At 36.5% G+C, this 15,348-nt stretch overlaps 1 protein-coding gene across 2 annotated transcripts in view; it reads right to left on the reverse strand.

Moving 5' to 3' along the window:
• Positions 1 to 15,348, reverse strand: part of Grid2 (glutamate ionotropic receptor delta type subunit 2) — a 1,380,466-nt gene that overhangs the window by 355,973 nt on the left and 1,009,145 nt on the right. For both annotated transcript variants that reach the window (XM_027926659.3, XM_027926658.3), the window contains one exon: positions 11,179 to 11,280. In XM_027926659.3, coding sequence (XP_027782460.1) covers positions 11,179 to 11,280 — 102 coding nt within the window. The remainder of the gene's footprint in view (positions 1 to 11,178; positions 11,281 to 15,348) is intronic.

Consider the following 15,348-nt stretch of genomic DNA (forward strand, 5'->3'; position numbering starts at 1 on the left):
TTTTCCTTCAATAATTTTTTCTTCATTTCTAATAAACACTTCTGTTACTTTGGTGATGATTAAAAAAATAAAGTTATGTACATGAGATGCCATTCAGAAATATGCTCCTAAGTTACCAATTCAATAGCATGAAATCCTCAGATCTCAATAGTTACACCCTATTTAATTTAAATGTAACATGAGTTCTCTCTGATGCAGAAGGCAGAGTAGTTAAGAACATGGCTTCTGAAACTGGGGTCTCTGAGCTTGAAACTTATCTCTAGCTCTTGTTAGCTACGTGGGCATGGAAACTTAGTTAACTTTTCAGTGCTGTTTTTGATTATTCTAATGTCCTTATATTGTTTTATAAAGATTAAGTAAATTGACCCATAAAACTTGTAATAGATCATAGGGAAATGGAGGTGCTGGTGCTGGTGCTTACCGGTTTCCCCTCCAGATAGACTGTGGCCTTCATCACCCTGCTCTGTGTTCTGGAAGCCTAACTAACATTCATGGTCTTCATTACTTAGGTTCCTTTGCTTTCTGACTTATGCTTGGATTTGCAATTGGAAAGAGATGGAAAGATTGTAGGAGTGAGTCTGCAGTATCCTCTCTTCCTACATTTTCACTGCCTAGTTGTGATTTTGGCAGTGATGCTCCTCCTTCATTCTCTTCCTGCACCAAAGTTCACAGCTACCTTGAGTGGACTCCCTTCCCCAACCCCAATTTAGCTAATGCAAGTCCCTGGTGCTTCACCATACCTCTTGTTAATTCCTTTAACTATGTTTACATTTTTTTTCTCAAAATTCTTTCACTTAATTCTCTTCAGTGAAATATTTGAGTATATCAGTTATTTATTGCTAAAGTCACAAACTATAATATAGTATTGAATTATTTGGTTTAAGATATAAATTTGATTGTTTTTCCTCTAATCAATATCATTAACAATGATAAAGGTAGAGATTTAAAGAAAAATCAATTTACTAACTTATGCGTAATTGATAACATCATTTTCCTAAAAAATAAAAGGGAGTGGGTAGAGCTGAGATAAGATTTCAGTTATAATATCTAAAAACTAAACAAAAACTAAAAGACCTTTCCTCAGAGGATTTACACCTGGACCCTTCTCTTTCTCTCTTTGGAAAGTATTGGTAAAATGTCCCTGGAATATAAGAGGGTGGTGTTTAGCTGGTCAGATCAAATCCAATATAGAACAAGTCCTAGTTCCAGGGTAGTGTGATTAAGCAATGAAATTTTATTTTACAGTTGCTTAGTGGGTTGAGGGGAGTGTGATTCTGTTTTGGGTGGAGGAAACGTGCAAAGCCACGTAAGTGAGAGCTGAACCTGGAAAGGTGCTTATAGGAACTAAGAAGGTCAGTACTGGTTTTTGTTACCCTGCAAGAATCAGGAAGCATGCAAGATTATTAAGTATAATGGCTGTATATTGTGGGAATGTAATAAATGTAAACACCTTTCACTAAACTGGGCACCCAACTGATAAGTTCATCACAGAAGCCTTGGGGAAAGCAGAATGTTTCCATAACTCCACTCACTAGCCACATACAGGATCTGAGCAGGGCTGAGTTTGTAGGAAACAGAGACCATTTTAAGTCCTGAAGGTGAACCTGGGGTACCGCAAGTATTAACACGGTGTGAAGCACAACCATTTCATGAAGAAAATAGCAATCGTTCTATTCAGTCTGGAAATGAATTGAAAATAATTGGCCCTTTGAAGTTTTCTCAATAAACCTCACTTTCACCTCATTCAGAGTTAAACATTTCCAATTCTCAAGGAACATAAAATTCTATAGATACTTCAATTCTCACACTTATCAGAATAAGAGTGGAGAGAGTATAATGTGTCATTAAGAGGGGGAGTTAAGAAGTCCAGGTCAAGGCCTTCAGGATTTGAATTAAAACTCTTTCTTCCTATCTATATAACCTCTCACATTTTTCTTCACATCCATCTCTGAATGTCTTGGTATCCTCTTTCATATTCTTGGGATCAGAACAGTCCTGATTTCCAAGGAATACTATGAGAACTGAACAAGGTAATGTACACCAAGGACTTAGTATTGTAGCTAGCACAAAGTAAGCACCTAATAAATCTTATCTACTTCATTGTATATGAATCTTCCTAACAAGATCAGACGCACATCTTAAGGATATTATATATTTTGTACCCATTATGTATTATTTATTTTATATCCATTACCAAGTCTATTATATAGTAAGCATTAAATATTTGCTTAACAGTTGAGTAAGGTTAATTGACTTAGAAATTTAGAAATTTGTTTTCTTAATGAAAAACAAAGCATATATATTGCCTTTTATTGCAGTTGTTATGGGAGTTTACATGAAAATCACTGGGAGACCATAATGTGCTGCATTTTACATGCCTGTCTTTTTAAAATATTAGCAAATAAGTACAAATGCATATCTACACCCTTAGGTACCTAGAGAAGCACATTCACACTTAAGTTGTAAGGTATTCATAAAATAATTAGTTACCAATTAATAAAACCTGTATTAAAACAATAACTGAAAATAAATCATAGGTCCCCCAAAAGGGAGACTGGATTACTCATCTGAATTTCCTTTATAGAGATTATTCACAGATATATTTTTTAAACATTGAAATTAAGTTAGGGTGACCCACCGGCAGAACAGGCGCAGCGGCCTGCTGAGAGGCAGAGCAGCCCCCTCCCCCGCACCTGCAAGGTAGGCGGAACTGTGACCACCGACAGAAAAGGCCCAGTGGCCCGCAGAGGGGCAGAGCTGCCAACCACGACTGCAAGGTAGGCGGGCCTGCAACCCACCGGCAGAACAGGTGCAGCGGCCTGCTGAGAGGCAGAGCCGCCCCCTCACCCCGCGCCTGCAAGGTAGACGGAACTGTAACCACCCACAGAACAGGCCCAGTGGCCTGCTGAGGGGCAGAGCCGCCCCCCACCCCCCCGCGCCTGCAAGATAGGCAGAACTGTGACCACCGACGGAAAAGGCCCAGTGGCCCGCGGAGGGGCAGAGCTGCCAACCACGCCTGCAAGGTAGGCGGGCCTGCGACCCACCTGCAGAACAGATGCAGCGGCCTGCTGAGGGACAGAGCCGCCCCCTCCCCCCGCGCCTGCAAGGTAGGCAGAACTGTGACCACCCGCAGAACAGGCCCAGCGGCCTGCTGAGGGGCAGAGCCGCCCCCTCCCCCCCTGCAAGGTAGGCGGACCTGCGACCACCAACAGAACAGGCCAGACCTGCAACCGACAGACAGAACAGGCCCAGCGGCCTGCGGAAGGGTACAGCCGCCTCCCCCCCACTCCTGCAAGGTAGGCGGACCTGCGACCACTGACAGAACAAGCCTAGCGGCCCGCAGAGGGGCAGAGCCGCCACCTGCGCCTGCAAGGTAGGCGGACCTGCTACCGACCGGCAGAACAGGCCCAGAGGCCTGTCGGCGTGGTAGGCACATTGCCCCAATTGGAGGAGGGGCAGAGCCGCTGCCCGCGCCTGCGAGGGAGATTTTGCAACTATACAAGAGCGATATAAATATATAGGGGGAAAATTCAATAACACAACCATTTCACCAAGCAGAAAGAAACGCGAACAGTATGAAGAGACAAGGAAAGAAAGGACCACAAGCAATGCAGGTCAACTCAACGTTAGAAGAGGTAATAGCTGCAGCAGATGGAATGTCAGATAAAGAATTCAGGATATACATGCTTCAGATGATCTGGAGTCTCAAGGAAGACATCAGACAGTAAAATCAGATAATGAAAGATCACTTCAACAATGAATTACATAAACAAATCCAAGAAGCAAAGATCAACTATACAGGGAGATAGAGTTTATAAAAAACAAACAAACAGAAATCCTAGAAATGCAGGAAGCAATAAACCAACTTAAAAACTCAATTGAGAATACTACCAGCAGAGTAGAACACTTAGAAGATAGAACATCAGACAATGAAGACAAAGTATTTCAACTTGAAAAGAACATAGACAGCTCAGCAAGACTGTTAAGAAACCATGAGCAGAACATCCAAGAAATATGGGATAACATCAAGAGACCAAATTTAAGAGTCATTGGGATACAGGAAGGGATAGAGTTTCAAACCAAAGGAATGAGCAATCTATTCAATGAAATAATATGAGAAAACTTCCCAGACATGAAGAATGAGACAGAATCCCAAATCCTAGAAGCCTACAGGACGCCGAATGTGCAAAATCATAAGAGATCCACACCTAGACACATTATAATGAAGATGCCCAACATACAGAATAAGGAGAGAATTTTAAAAGCTACAAGAGAAAGGAAGCAGATTACATTTAGGGGTAAGCCAATCAGGATAACAACTGATCTTTCAACACAGACTCTGAAAGCTAGAAGATCCTGGAATAACATATTTCAAACACTGAAAGAAAATGGGTTCCAACCAAGAATTGTGTATCCAACGAAATTAAGCTTCAGGATGGAAGATGAAATTAAAATCTTCCATGATAAACAAAAGTTAAAAGAATTTGCAGCTAGAAAACCATCTCTTCAAAACATCCTCGGCAAAACATTACAGGAAGAGGAAATGGAAAATAAAAATGAAAACCAACAGTGGGAGGTAGGACAGTAAAGGGGGGAAAAATAATCAAAGAGGAAAACAAACCATGTTAGTAACATAAATAAACAAATATGGCTGGAAGAACAACCCATATCTCAATAATAACCCTAAATGTTAATGGCTTAAACTCACCAATTAAGAGACACAGGCTAGTAGAATGGATCACAAAACAAGACCCAACAATATGCTGCCTAGAGGAGACGCATTTGATAGGAAAATACATACATAGGCTGAAGGTGAAAGGTTGGGAAAAATCATATCACTCATATGGACTTTGGAAACATGCAGGAGTGTCCATACTCATATCAAATAAAATAGATTTCAAGCCCAAGTTAATCAAAAGGGATAAAGAGGGACACTACATACTGCTCAAGGGAACCATACACCAACAAGACGTAACAATCATAAATATATATGCCCCAAACAATGGTGCAGCTATGTTCATCAAACAAACTCTTCTCAAGTTCAAGAGTCTAATAGACCACCATACAATAATCATGGGAGACTTCAACACACCTCTCTCACCAATGGACAGATCTTCCAAACAAAAGTTGAATAAGGAAACTATAGAACTCAATAACACAATTAATAACCTAGACTTAATTGACATATATAGAATATACTACCCAACATCAAGCAGTTACACTTTTTTCTCAGCAGCACATGGATCCTTCTCAAAAATAGATCATATATTATGTCACAGGGCAACTCTTAGACAATATAAAGGAGTAGAGATAATACCATCCATCTTCTCTGATCATAATGGAATGAAACTGAAAATCAACAATAAAAGAAGGAAGGAAAAATCATGCATCACTTGGAGAATGAACAATAGGTTACTGAATGATCAATGGGTTATAGAAGACATCAAGGAGGAAATTAAAAATTCTTAGAGATAAATGAAAACACAGACACAACATATCGGAATTTATGGGACACATTGAAAGCAGTTCTAAGAGGAAAATTCATTGCTTGGAGTTCATTCCTTAAAAAAAGGAAAAACCAACAAATAAATGATCTCATACTTCATCTCAGAATCCTAGAAAAAGAAGAGCAAAACAACAGCAAAAGAAGTAGAAGGCAAGAAATAATTAAAATCAGAGCTGAAAATAATGAAATCGAAACAAAAGAAACAATTGAAAAAATTGACAAAACTAAAAGTTGGTTCTTTGAAAAAATAAATAAAATCGACAGACCCTTAGCCATGCTAACGAAGAGAAGAAGAGAGAGAACTCAAATTACTAGCATACGGGATGAAAAAGGCAATATCACAACAGACACTTCAGAAATACAGAAGATAATTAGAAATTATTTTGAATCCTTATACTCCAATAAATTAGAAGATAGTGAAGGCATCGATAAATTTCTTAAGTCATATGATCTGCCCAGATTGAGTCAGGAGGATATAGACAACCTAAACAGACCAATATCAATTGAGGAAATAGAAGAAACCATCAAAAGACTACCAACTAAGAAAAGCCCAGGACCGGATGGGTATACAGCAGAGTTTTACAAAACCTTTAAAGAGGAACTAATACCAATAATTTTCAAGCTACTTCAGGAAATAGAAAAAGAGGGAGAACTTCCAAATTCATTCTACGAGGCCAACATCACCCTGATTCCTAAACCAGACAAAGACACTTCAAAGAAAGAAAACTACAGACCAATATCTCTAATGAACCTAGATGCAAAAATCCTCAATAAAATTCTGGCGAATCGGATACAAAAACATATCAAAAAAATTGTGCACCATGATCAAGTAGGATTCATCCCTGGGATGCAAGGCTGGTTCAATATACGGAAATCAATAAATGTTATTCACCACATCAATAGACTTAAAAATAAGAACCATATGATCATCTCGATAGATGCGGAAAAAGCATTTGACAAAGTACAGCATCCCTTTATGTTCAAAACTCTAGAAAAACTAGGGATAACAGGAACATACCTCAATATTGTAAAAGCAATCTATGCTAAGCCTCAGGCTAGCTTCATTCTGAATGGAGAAAAACTGAAGGCATTCCCTCTAAAATCTGGAACAAGACAGGGATGCCCTCTCTCTCAACTTCTGTTCAACATAGTTCTCGAAACACTGGCCAGAGCAATTAGACAGACGAAAGAAATTAAAGGCATCAAAATAGGAAAAGAAGAACTTAAATTATCACTATTTGCAGATGATATGATTCTATACCTAGCAGACCCAAAAGGCTCTACAAAGAAACTATTAGAGCTAATAAATGAATTCAGCAAAGTGGCAGGATATAAAATCAACACGCATAAATCAAAGGCATTCCTGTATATCAGCGACCAATCCTCTGAAATGGAAATGAGGACAACCACTCCATTCACAATATCTTCAAAAAAAATAAAATACTTGGGAATCAACCTAACAAAAGAGGTAAAAGACTTATACAATGAAAATTACAGAACCCTAAAGAGAGAAATAGAAGAAGATCTTAGAAGATGGAAAAATATACCCTGTTCATGGATAGGCAGAACTAACATCATCAAAATGGTGATATTACCAAAAGTTCTCTATAGGTTTAATGCAATGCCAATCAAAATCCCAACGGCATTTCTTGTAGAAATAGAGAAAGCAATCATGAAATTCATATGGAAAAATAAAAGACCCAGAATAGCAAAAACAATGCTAAGCAGGAAGTGTGAATCAGGCGGTATAGCGATACCAGACTTCAAACTATACTACAGAGCAATAGTAACAAAAACAGCATGGTACTGGTACCAAAACAGGCGGGTGGACCAATGGTACAGAATAGAGGACACAGAAACCAATCCACAAAACTACAACTATCTTATATTTGATAAAGGCGCTAAAAGCATGCAATGGAGGAAGGATAGCATCTTCAACAAATGGTGCTGGGAAAACTGGAAATCCATATGCAACAAAATGAAACTGAATCCCTTTCTCTCGCCATGCACAAAAGTTAATTCAAAATGGATCAAGGAGCTTGATATCAAATCAGAGACACACCGTCTGATAGAAGAAAAAGTTGGCTACAATCTACATTCGGTGGGGTCGGGCTCCAAATTCCTCAGTAGGACACCCATAGCACAAAAGTTAATAACTAGAATCAACAAATGGGACTTACTCAAACTAAAAAGTATTTTCTCAGCAAAAGAAACAATAAGAGAGGTAAATAAGGAGCCTACATCCTGGGAACAAATCTTTACTCCTCACACTTCAGATAGAGCCCTAATATCCAGAGTATACAAAGAGCTCAAAAAATTAGACAATAAGATAACAAATAACCCAATCAACAAATGGGCCAAGGACCTGAACAGACACTTCTCAGAGGAGGACATACAATCAATCAACAAGTACATGAAAAAATGCTCACCATCTCTAGCAGTCAGAGAAATGCAAATCAAAACCACCCTAAGATACCATCTCACTCCAGTAAGATTGGCAGCCATTATGAAGTCAAACAACAACAAGTGCTGGCGAGGATGTGGGGAAAAGGGTACACTTGTACATTGCTGGTGGGACTGCAAATTGGTGCAGCCAATTTGGAAAGCAGTATGGAGATTTCTTGGAAAGCTGGGAATGGAGCCACCATTTGACCCAGCTATTCCCCTTCTCGGTCTATTCCCTAAAGACCTAAAAAGAGCATGCTACAGGGACACTGCTACATCGATGTTCATAGCAGCACAATTCACAATAGCAAGACTGTGGAACCAACCTAGATGCCCTTCAATAGATGAATGGATAAAAAAAATGTGGCATTTATACACAATGGAGTATTACTCTGCATTAAAAAATGACAAAATCATAGAATTTGCAGGGAAATGGATGGCATTAGAGCAGATTATGCTAAGTGAAGCTAGCCAATCCCTAAAAAACAAATGCCAAATGTCTTCTTTGATATAAGGAGAGTAACTAAGAACAGAGTAGGGACGAAGAGCATGAGAAGAAGATTAACATTAAACTGGGATGAGAGGTGGGATGGAAAGGGAGAGAGAAGGGAAATTGCATGGAAATGGAAGGAGACCCTCAGGGTTATACAAAATTTCATTCAAGAGGAAGTGAGGGGAAAGGGGAAAATAATACAAGGGGAAGAAATGAATGACAGTAGAGGGGGTAGAGAGAGAAGAGGGGAGGGGAGGAGAGGGGGGATAGTAGAGGATAGGAAAGGCAGCAGAATACAACAGACACTAGTATGGCAATATGTAAATCAATGGATGTGTAACTGATGTGATTCTGCAATTTGTGTACGGGGTAAAAATGGGAGTTCATAACCCACTTGAATCAAAGTATGAAATATGATACATCAAGAACTATGTAATATTTTGAACAACCAACAATAAAAAATTAAAAAAAAAAAAAGAAAGTGGACCCAAGGATTTGGGCCCAAGTCTGGTACAAGTCTACTCTCTAAAGGGACCTGGAGGTCATTTATTTGACAAATAATTCCACAAGAAAAAAAAGTCACCTCCATTAAGTAGAAAAATGAAAAAAGACAGTGCCTTTTAATATATTTGAACTAAATATTAGAATATTTCAATATAAATTTTTTTTAAAGAGAGAGAGAGAGAGAATTTTAATATTTATTTTTTTAGTTATCGGTGGACACAACATCTTTGTTTGTATGTGGTGCTGAGGATCAAACCCGGGGCCGCACGCATGCCAGGCGAGCGCGCTACCGCTTGAGCCACATCCCCAGCCCCTCAATATAAAAATTTAAATTGAGGACATGTTCAATCTAATAAAAGTATTCTCTACTTACTAAAAAAAAAAAAAAAATAAAGGGACCTGGAGTTAACTAAACATTCAAAAACCAGAATATTCTCATAATGTCTGCCATATAGTGAATGCTTACTATGATCCAGTCCATTTCTACATATGTTACTTATTTTTATTTCTTCTGACCTCCACCACAGTTCTAAATGGTATTGTTTAACTCCATATTTTAGGGAGCTTAACTTTTTTTTTTTTTGCCCAAGATCACACATCAAGTACCAGTAGAGCCAGGCTCTGCACTTATTTGTTCAAAATCTATCTTGGTATTAGACCCAACTCTGCAGTGGAGAGTATCTAAATGGAAGTAGAAAATGAAGGCTGTGGACAGTGGGAGGAGGAAAACGCTGCCCATGGAAAGCACTGAGGAGACACTACAGACACAACAGAGCCATGTCCATGTCCCTGAGCAGGAAAAGTGCTACCGTACCCTCTTCATGAGGTCCCTGTTCTTTCCCAGACTCTTGGACAGAGTGATGTTGGCCTAGGATTTCTCATATATAGCTTTATACAATGTTGAAGTATATTCTTTCTATCCTTACTTTGCTAGTGTTTTGAACATGAATGGATGCTGTATTTTGCCAAGTGCCTTTTCTGCATCTATTGAGATGATTAAATGATTCTTGTTTTTAAGTCTAAAAAAAAAGAAGTGTATCTAATACTGACAATGCAAGAGTGACACTATGTCCATTGAAAAGGTATACCAATTGTATAACTAAAATAGAATGTAGACAAAAGCTCAACTTCTAATATAAAATATTTTAACTTTTACATTTACTATTAAATATAAATTTAGTGTTTAAAAAAAAGAAATTAAGTTAGGTCTATTTAATTTGTAAAAAAGGTTAGTATTATAAACTTTGATAAAAACCCAATTATTATCAACATATCAAAAAGACTGCCTCTCCCATTTATTAATTCTGTAATTAATTTAGTTTACAGGAGATCCTTTTCAAATTTAAAAATGTATTAGATTTTCTAAACAAAAAAAGTGCATATGGGCTATTAGGTTTTGAAAGATACCCTATTAGCAAAAAAATTAAACATTTCAGAACAGCACGAAGAGTGCATGTCATCATGTTCTGTGGCTGTTTAGGCAGTAGCCACTTGAGTATTTTATAGCTTAAGAGCATTTATATTAAAATAATATTTCTATTACTTTATTTTACATCCTTACTAAAAGGATATAATAATGTATAGAACAATGATAGTAGCTACCATTTACTGATTTTTTAACAACTAAATGGAATTGAACCTGATGTTTCATGTGAATAATCCCATTCATAGAATCAATACATAAGACTCATAAAGACAGAATCATATTTGCTTATTTTATTTGTCCCCAGTAGTCAGCACTGAGCTGATAATACAGCAGGTACTCAATATATGCTTATTAAATAATTAAATGATCTTGTTTTTGAAGTAAGTCTTTATTAGAAAAGGATTTTTTTAGTTTATTAATGTTTCACCATTACTGAATGTACTACATTTTATCCACATCTACCTTTGTTCATCACGGTCATCTTCCCTTATGCATACTACAGTTCCAGTGAGAGAATGCCTCAGGGAAACCTCTACTTTGTGAGTAGAAAATTCTAGAAGGATAAAATAGAGTCTAAAATGCCTAAGAAAGTTCCTGAAAAAGCATCATAATTAAAGAAAAGCCTGCAGAAACCTGATCCTGATCTGCATAATTGAAAGTTAGAAAATATAACCATTAAAATATATTAAACAGGTAATCAAGATTTATTAAAAACTTTTTTAAGACTGTGGAACCAACTCACAAACATAAATGGACGGTAAAGGAGCCTCTAGAAGCCAAAATCAAGGCTTAGATAAGACTTACCAGAACAGTTACCACACGTAGAACCACTCCACGCATGTTATTCTCCAGTTTCTTGTCAGTCAGTGACCCATTTAGACCTGTGACAGGATTCCAGCACCCAAGCTGAAAAATAAAATAGCTTCGGTCACTTTTCTGCCTGAAGAATAGTCCAGTTGCCACTGAAGAGACCTTATAGAGAACCCTGTGATAGCTCTTGGAACAATTAGCATAGAAAGGGTCCTGCTTGGGCTTTCTTTTTTAGCAACAAATAAAACAATCAGAAATGCTATTTCCTGCTTTGAAATATCATCTTCTGGTGTATGACAGTGTCCAGCATGTTTTTGGAGGCTCATGGAGGACATCTGACTTAATGAGGAGTTATATATACAACAATAACTCAGTCACAGTAATGCACTAATTGAAAAACTATAATTCCAGAATAACATCTACTCTAATATATCAATTACTGCACCAGTTTAATTTTCTCACAGCATTAATACTTTAATTTGATCTGACACTGTTTTTACTTGGAAAAATAACTATTAAAATATTTAAAATTATTTTTGTTTTTTTAAGAGTACAAATGCTTTTGAGGAAAAATATCATGCATATTTTGTTTTTGAAGTATTCACAGTGTATAAAGCAACATAATTTGTCTTTTTGTCAATGCTACCAATTTGTCTGAATATTTTGGTAACAGCTTTTTTTTTTTTTAAGTTGTACAATGGTTCACCGCTCTTTATTCTCCAAAATGCTGGCTTAATTTTATACCTTCATGTAGTTATTAACTCTTATAATATGCAAATCTGAGGGCTACTAGTTTAAAATTGACTAACTATGTAAATCTCAACAGGATTAAAAATTGACAAGTCTCAATCAGAAATACAGAGAAAAGAAAGAGATGCATACCTTGGGAAGAAATGTCATGATATTAACTCTGATTTCAGCTCAATGAGCCCTCACTTTTGGGAATCTATTCTGCATTTGCATGCTTTTAAAATGTAACAGAGCTCTAGTCATATTTGGAGACTGTTTTTGATTAACTGAATGCTTATCAGGACACCTGGTTATTTGTGCTGTTTCCTCCTGATGGCTATGATTTATTTTCTTATACTGCATTTTGTTTGTGGTTTCCAAAGTCATCAACATATTGGCAAGTTTCCCTCACAAATAAACCATTTAGGTGCTTCCTGTAAAAACTCAAGTTTCTCTTTGAGTTCCTAAAAGGGATTTAATTAAGAAAACTCAAACATATGCAATATATTGTAAAAGAAGATGACACAATAAAAATAACGCAGCCAGCTTTTTCTATATTAAATAATTTAGAAAAGGCTGCTAATTGTTCGTTTCAACTGTAAAAGCACATTAAATTCATACAACGATATGTCATTCTTAGTTATATAAAAAAGTCTAATTAGAACTGAGATCCAATTAGCAAATCCAAATGTGTTGAAAGTCTAATTATCAGAGATACTGCAGTCCTTTTGCCAAATTTTGAACTTTATGAAATGTATTTTGAGCTTCTGTTCTCTTCTGAGGTCGACCAAAGTCTATCATCAATCACATTTCTTATATCCACTTTTTCTACTCACTTCAAGAGGATTAGACCAAATAATATTGGTGGAAAATGTGACACTGGTTACATTAACTGAAGAGATGAATTTTCAATGTGCTATCTCCATATTTTATAATTACATTACACAACTTTAGGGTTAACAAATAGCCTTTAAATTAGAATATTATTCATGATAAGTATGTCTAAGCTGCCAAAGCAAAAATAGGGGTTTCTTTTCTGTAAGCCCTAGAGTTATTTTTTAAGTTTGGTGAACCTATTGTCAGTTTACCTAAATAAATGATATTCATCAGCACCAATGTGACCACAGGATTTTGGTGCTGTGGTCAAATATTTACTATTGGATTAGCAACAAAAGTTGGGAGCAATTTGTTTCAACAATCCTCTGGACAAACACTTAACACTTTCCAGCTTTTTCTTAATTATGCCCTTGTTTAAATATAATTAAATATGATCAATGTTTTTAAAATCCTAAAGCACTTTTCTTGTTGAAATAACACCAAAAACCAATCTGGGGTAGGTAGAACAGGTAAATATATGTCATCTTCAGACACAGGCAATGACTTGGACATTATTCACACAATATATGAGGCTTCTGCTCACTTTGTTTTTAAATTTTAATATTTGGTTGGATTGTCTTTCTCATACTTCTGGTGAGACAGCAATTCTCTCCTGTACAATGAGGATTTTTCACTTTTCTGTAGTCTTCTTTTCATGTTGTTGTTATCTGACTTTCATATCAATTGTGGCCATCAAGAACTGAGATGTTCAAGGACCAGGTTTTAGAATGTACAGAATGTTTAGGTTACAGATTCTTTGGAATACTAGATATAAAATATACCTATTCATCACATCAAAAATGAGGCATAAGCTATCAATAAGAAACTAAGACGACACTTATTTCCTATATTGAGTACTTCTTATAATGCTTACTAAGCTCTTTATACAGGATCTAATTTGGGCCTCACAATAGCTAATTGAGAAGGTGCTATCAGCATTATTATTTCACAAAGTAACTAAGGTCTCAATTAAGTTCACATAGCTACTAAGAGATGAAGCTAGGATTTAAACTAGCTCTGTTTAACTTCCACATTCAGTGCTTTTTAATGCAGTTTTGCTTTATACAGTGTACAGAGTGTGCCAATTATTTAAGATCTGTGCTTATATTAACTTGAAAAACTCTTTGAGGAAGGTAGCAAGCAATCTTATCCCCATTTTCCAGAGAGGGAGACACAGATGTTGATCTTTCCATTGTTATCTTTTATCTACTTAGGCAATTAACTAGGCATTGTGTAAAGGAAAGTTGTAGAAAAATGAAGTGGACAAAAGTTGTTCAAAAATATTTCTGGAACTCTATTTTGTGGAATCAACTTACTAAAAAATAAATGTGGATCATGTTTCATTTGTCCTAAGGCCTGGTGATACCTCTCAAAATGCAGACAAAGATGAAAAAGAAAATAAACAACAGCAACACATAGAGGAAAGGTTGATTGTCTACATCTTTTGAAGAATTTCTCAAGTTTAAGATTCCTTTCATTTCTGTTCAAACCCTTCATCTCCCTGAGGTTCACTTCAAGATATTCTGATTATAATAACTCCTTCCAATAATAAGCAATAAAAATGAGTTAGGTTCACATAGATTCAAATTGAATTAGCATCTCCAACAGGTAATATTCCTTGTAGCATAGCAAGACTGATAGGCATAGTGCTGAGAAAACCTGGAAGAATTTCACTTAGGTTCAAGTGTGAGGCTTATATAACAACTTCTTTGGTTTCAGTGTTTGAAATCTCATTAACTTGACTTCTCTGGTTGTGTCAAGGTTGTTTTCTCCTGGTTGTGTTTTTTTTTTGTTGTTGTTGTTGTTTGTTTGTTTGTTTGTTTCTATTTACTTTTTTTTAAACAATGAAGCCAGAGACTAATAAAGATAATGTATACACAATCTCATACTATCTATTCAGCAGAGTGCTTTATAAATAAAATAATAATAAAAGTCACCCTGGCCATGCATGAGATTTACAAAATGTCACACTGCTGATGGCAAAACAAGATCCACTCTCTTCTATGGTCTGGCAGTCCAGAGAAAATTTAGGAGAGATAAAAAGTAAGAACCAATTCCATATCCTTCCAATCACAGCATATAGAATTCCTATAGTATTTCTGGTTATTGCCTAAAGTCATTTTGAAAGCTTTAAAATGCTTAGTCCTCTAATTATTTCCTTCATTGGAGCTTTGGCAATAACAATCGTGTAGCATTCTGTTAAAATCAATGTAATATCTTGTGTTCAACAAACTGGTTGATGTATTTGCATGAGCCCAGAAGCATGAGCCAAACTGATGATAAAGTTTTATATATTTACTCTTTTCTCCTCAGTGTTTTTGCTTTTCATTTGCCCGTGGTCTGTAAGGGATGACTTTTGACTCTGGAGTTTTACATCACTATTTTTCAGGCTGTGTTAGATGTCAAAAACAGCTGAACTGCTCAACTTTAATTTTACGCTCAATAGTTTGTAGACTTTAATAACAGGAGTCGAGAGAGATCTTAATTGCATACTGAATGGAATGCCCTGCATTTATTAGCTTGTACTCATATGGAAGAAACGAACCCTAGCTATTAAAG

This window comes from Marmota flaviventris, chromosome 7, assembly GCF_047511675.1.
Source record: "Marmota flaviventris isolate mMarFla1 chromosome 7, mMarFla1.hap1, whole genome shotgun sequence".
NCBI lineage: Eukaryota > Metazoa > Chordata > Mammalia > Rodentia > Sciuridae > Marmota > Marmota flaviventris.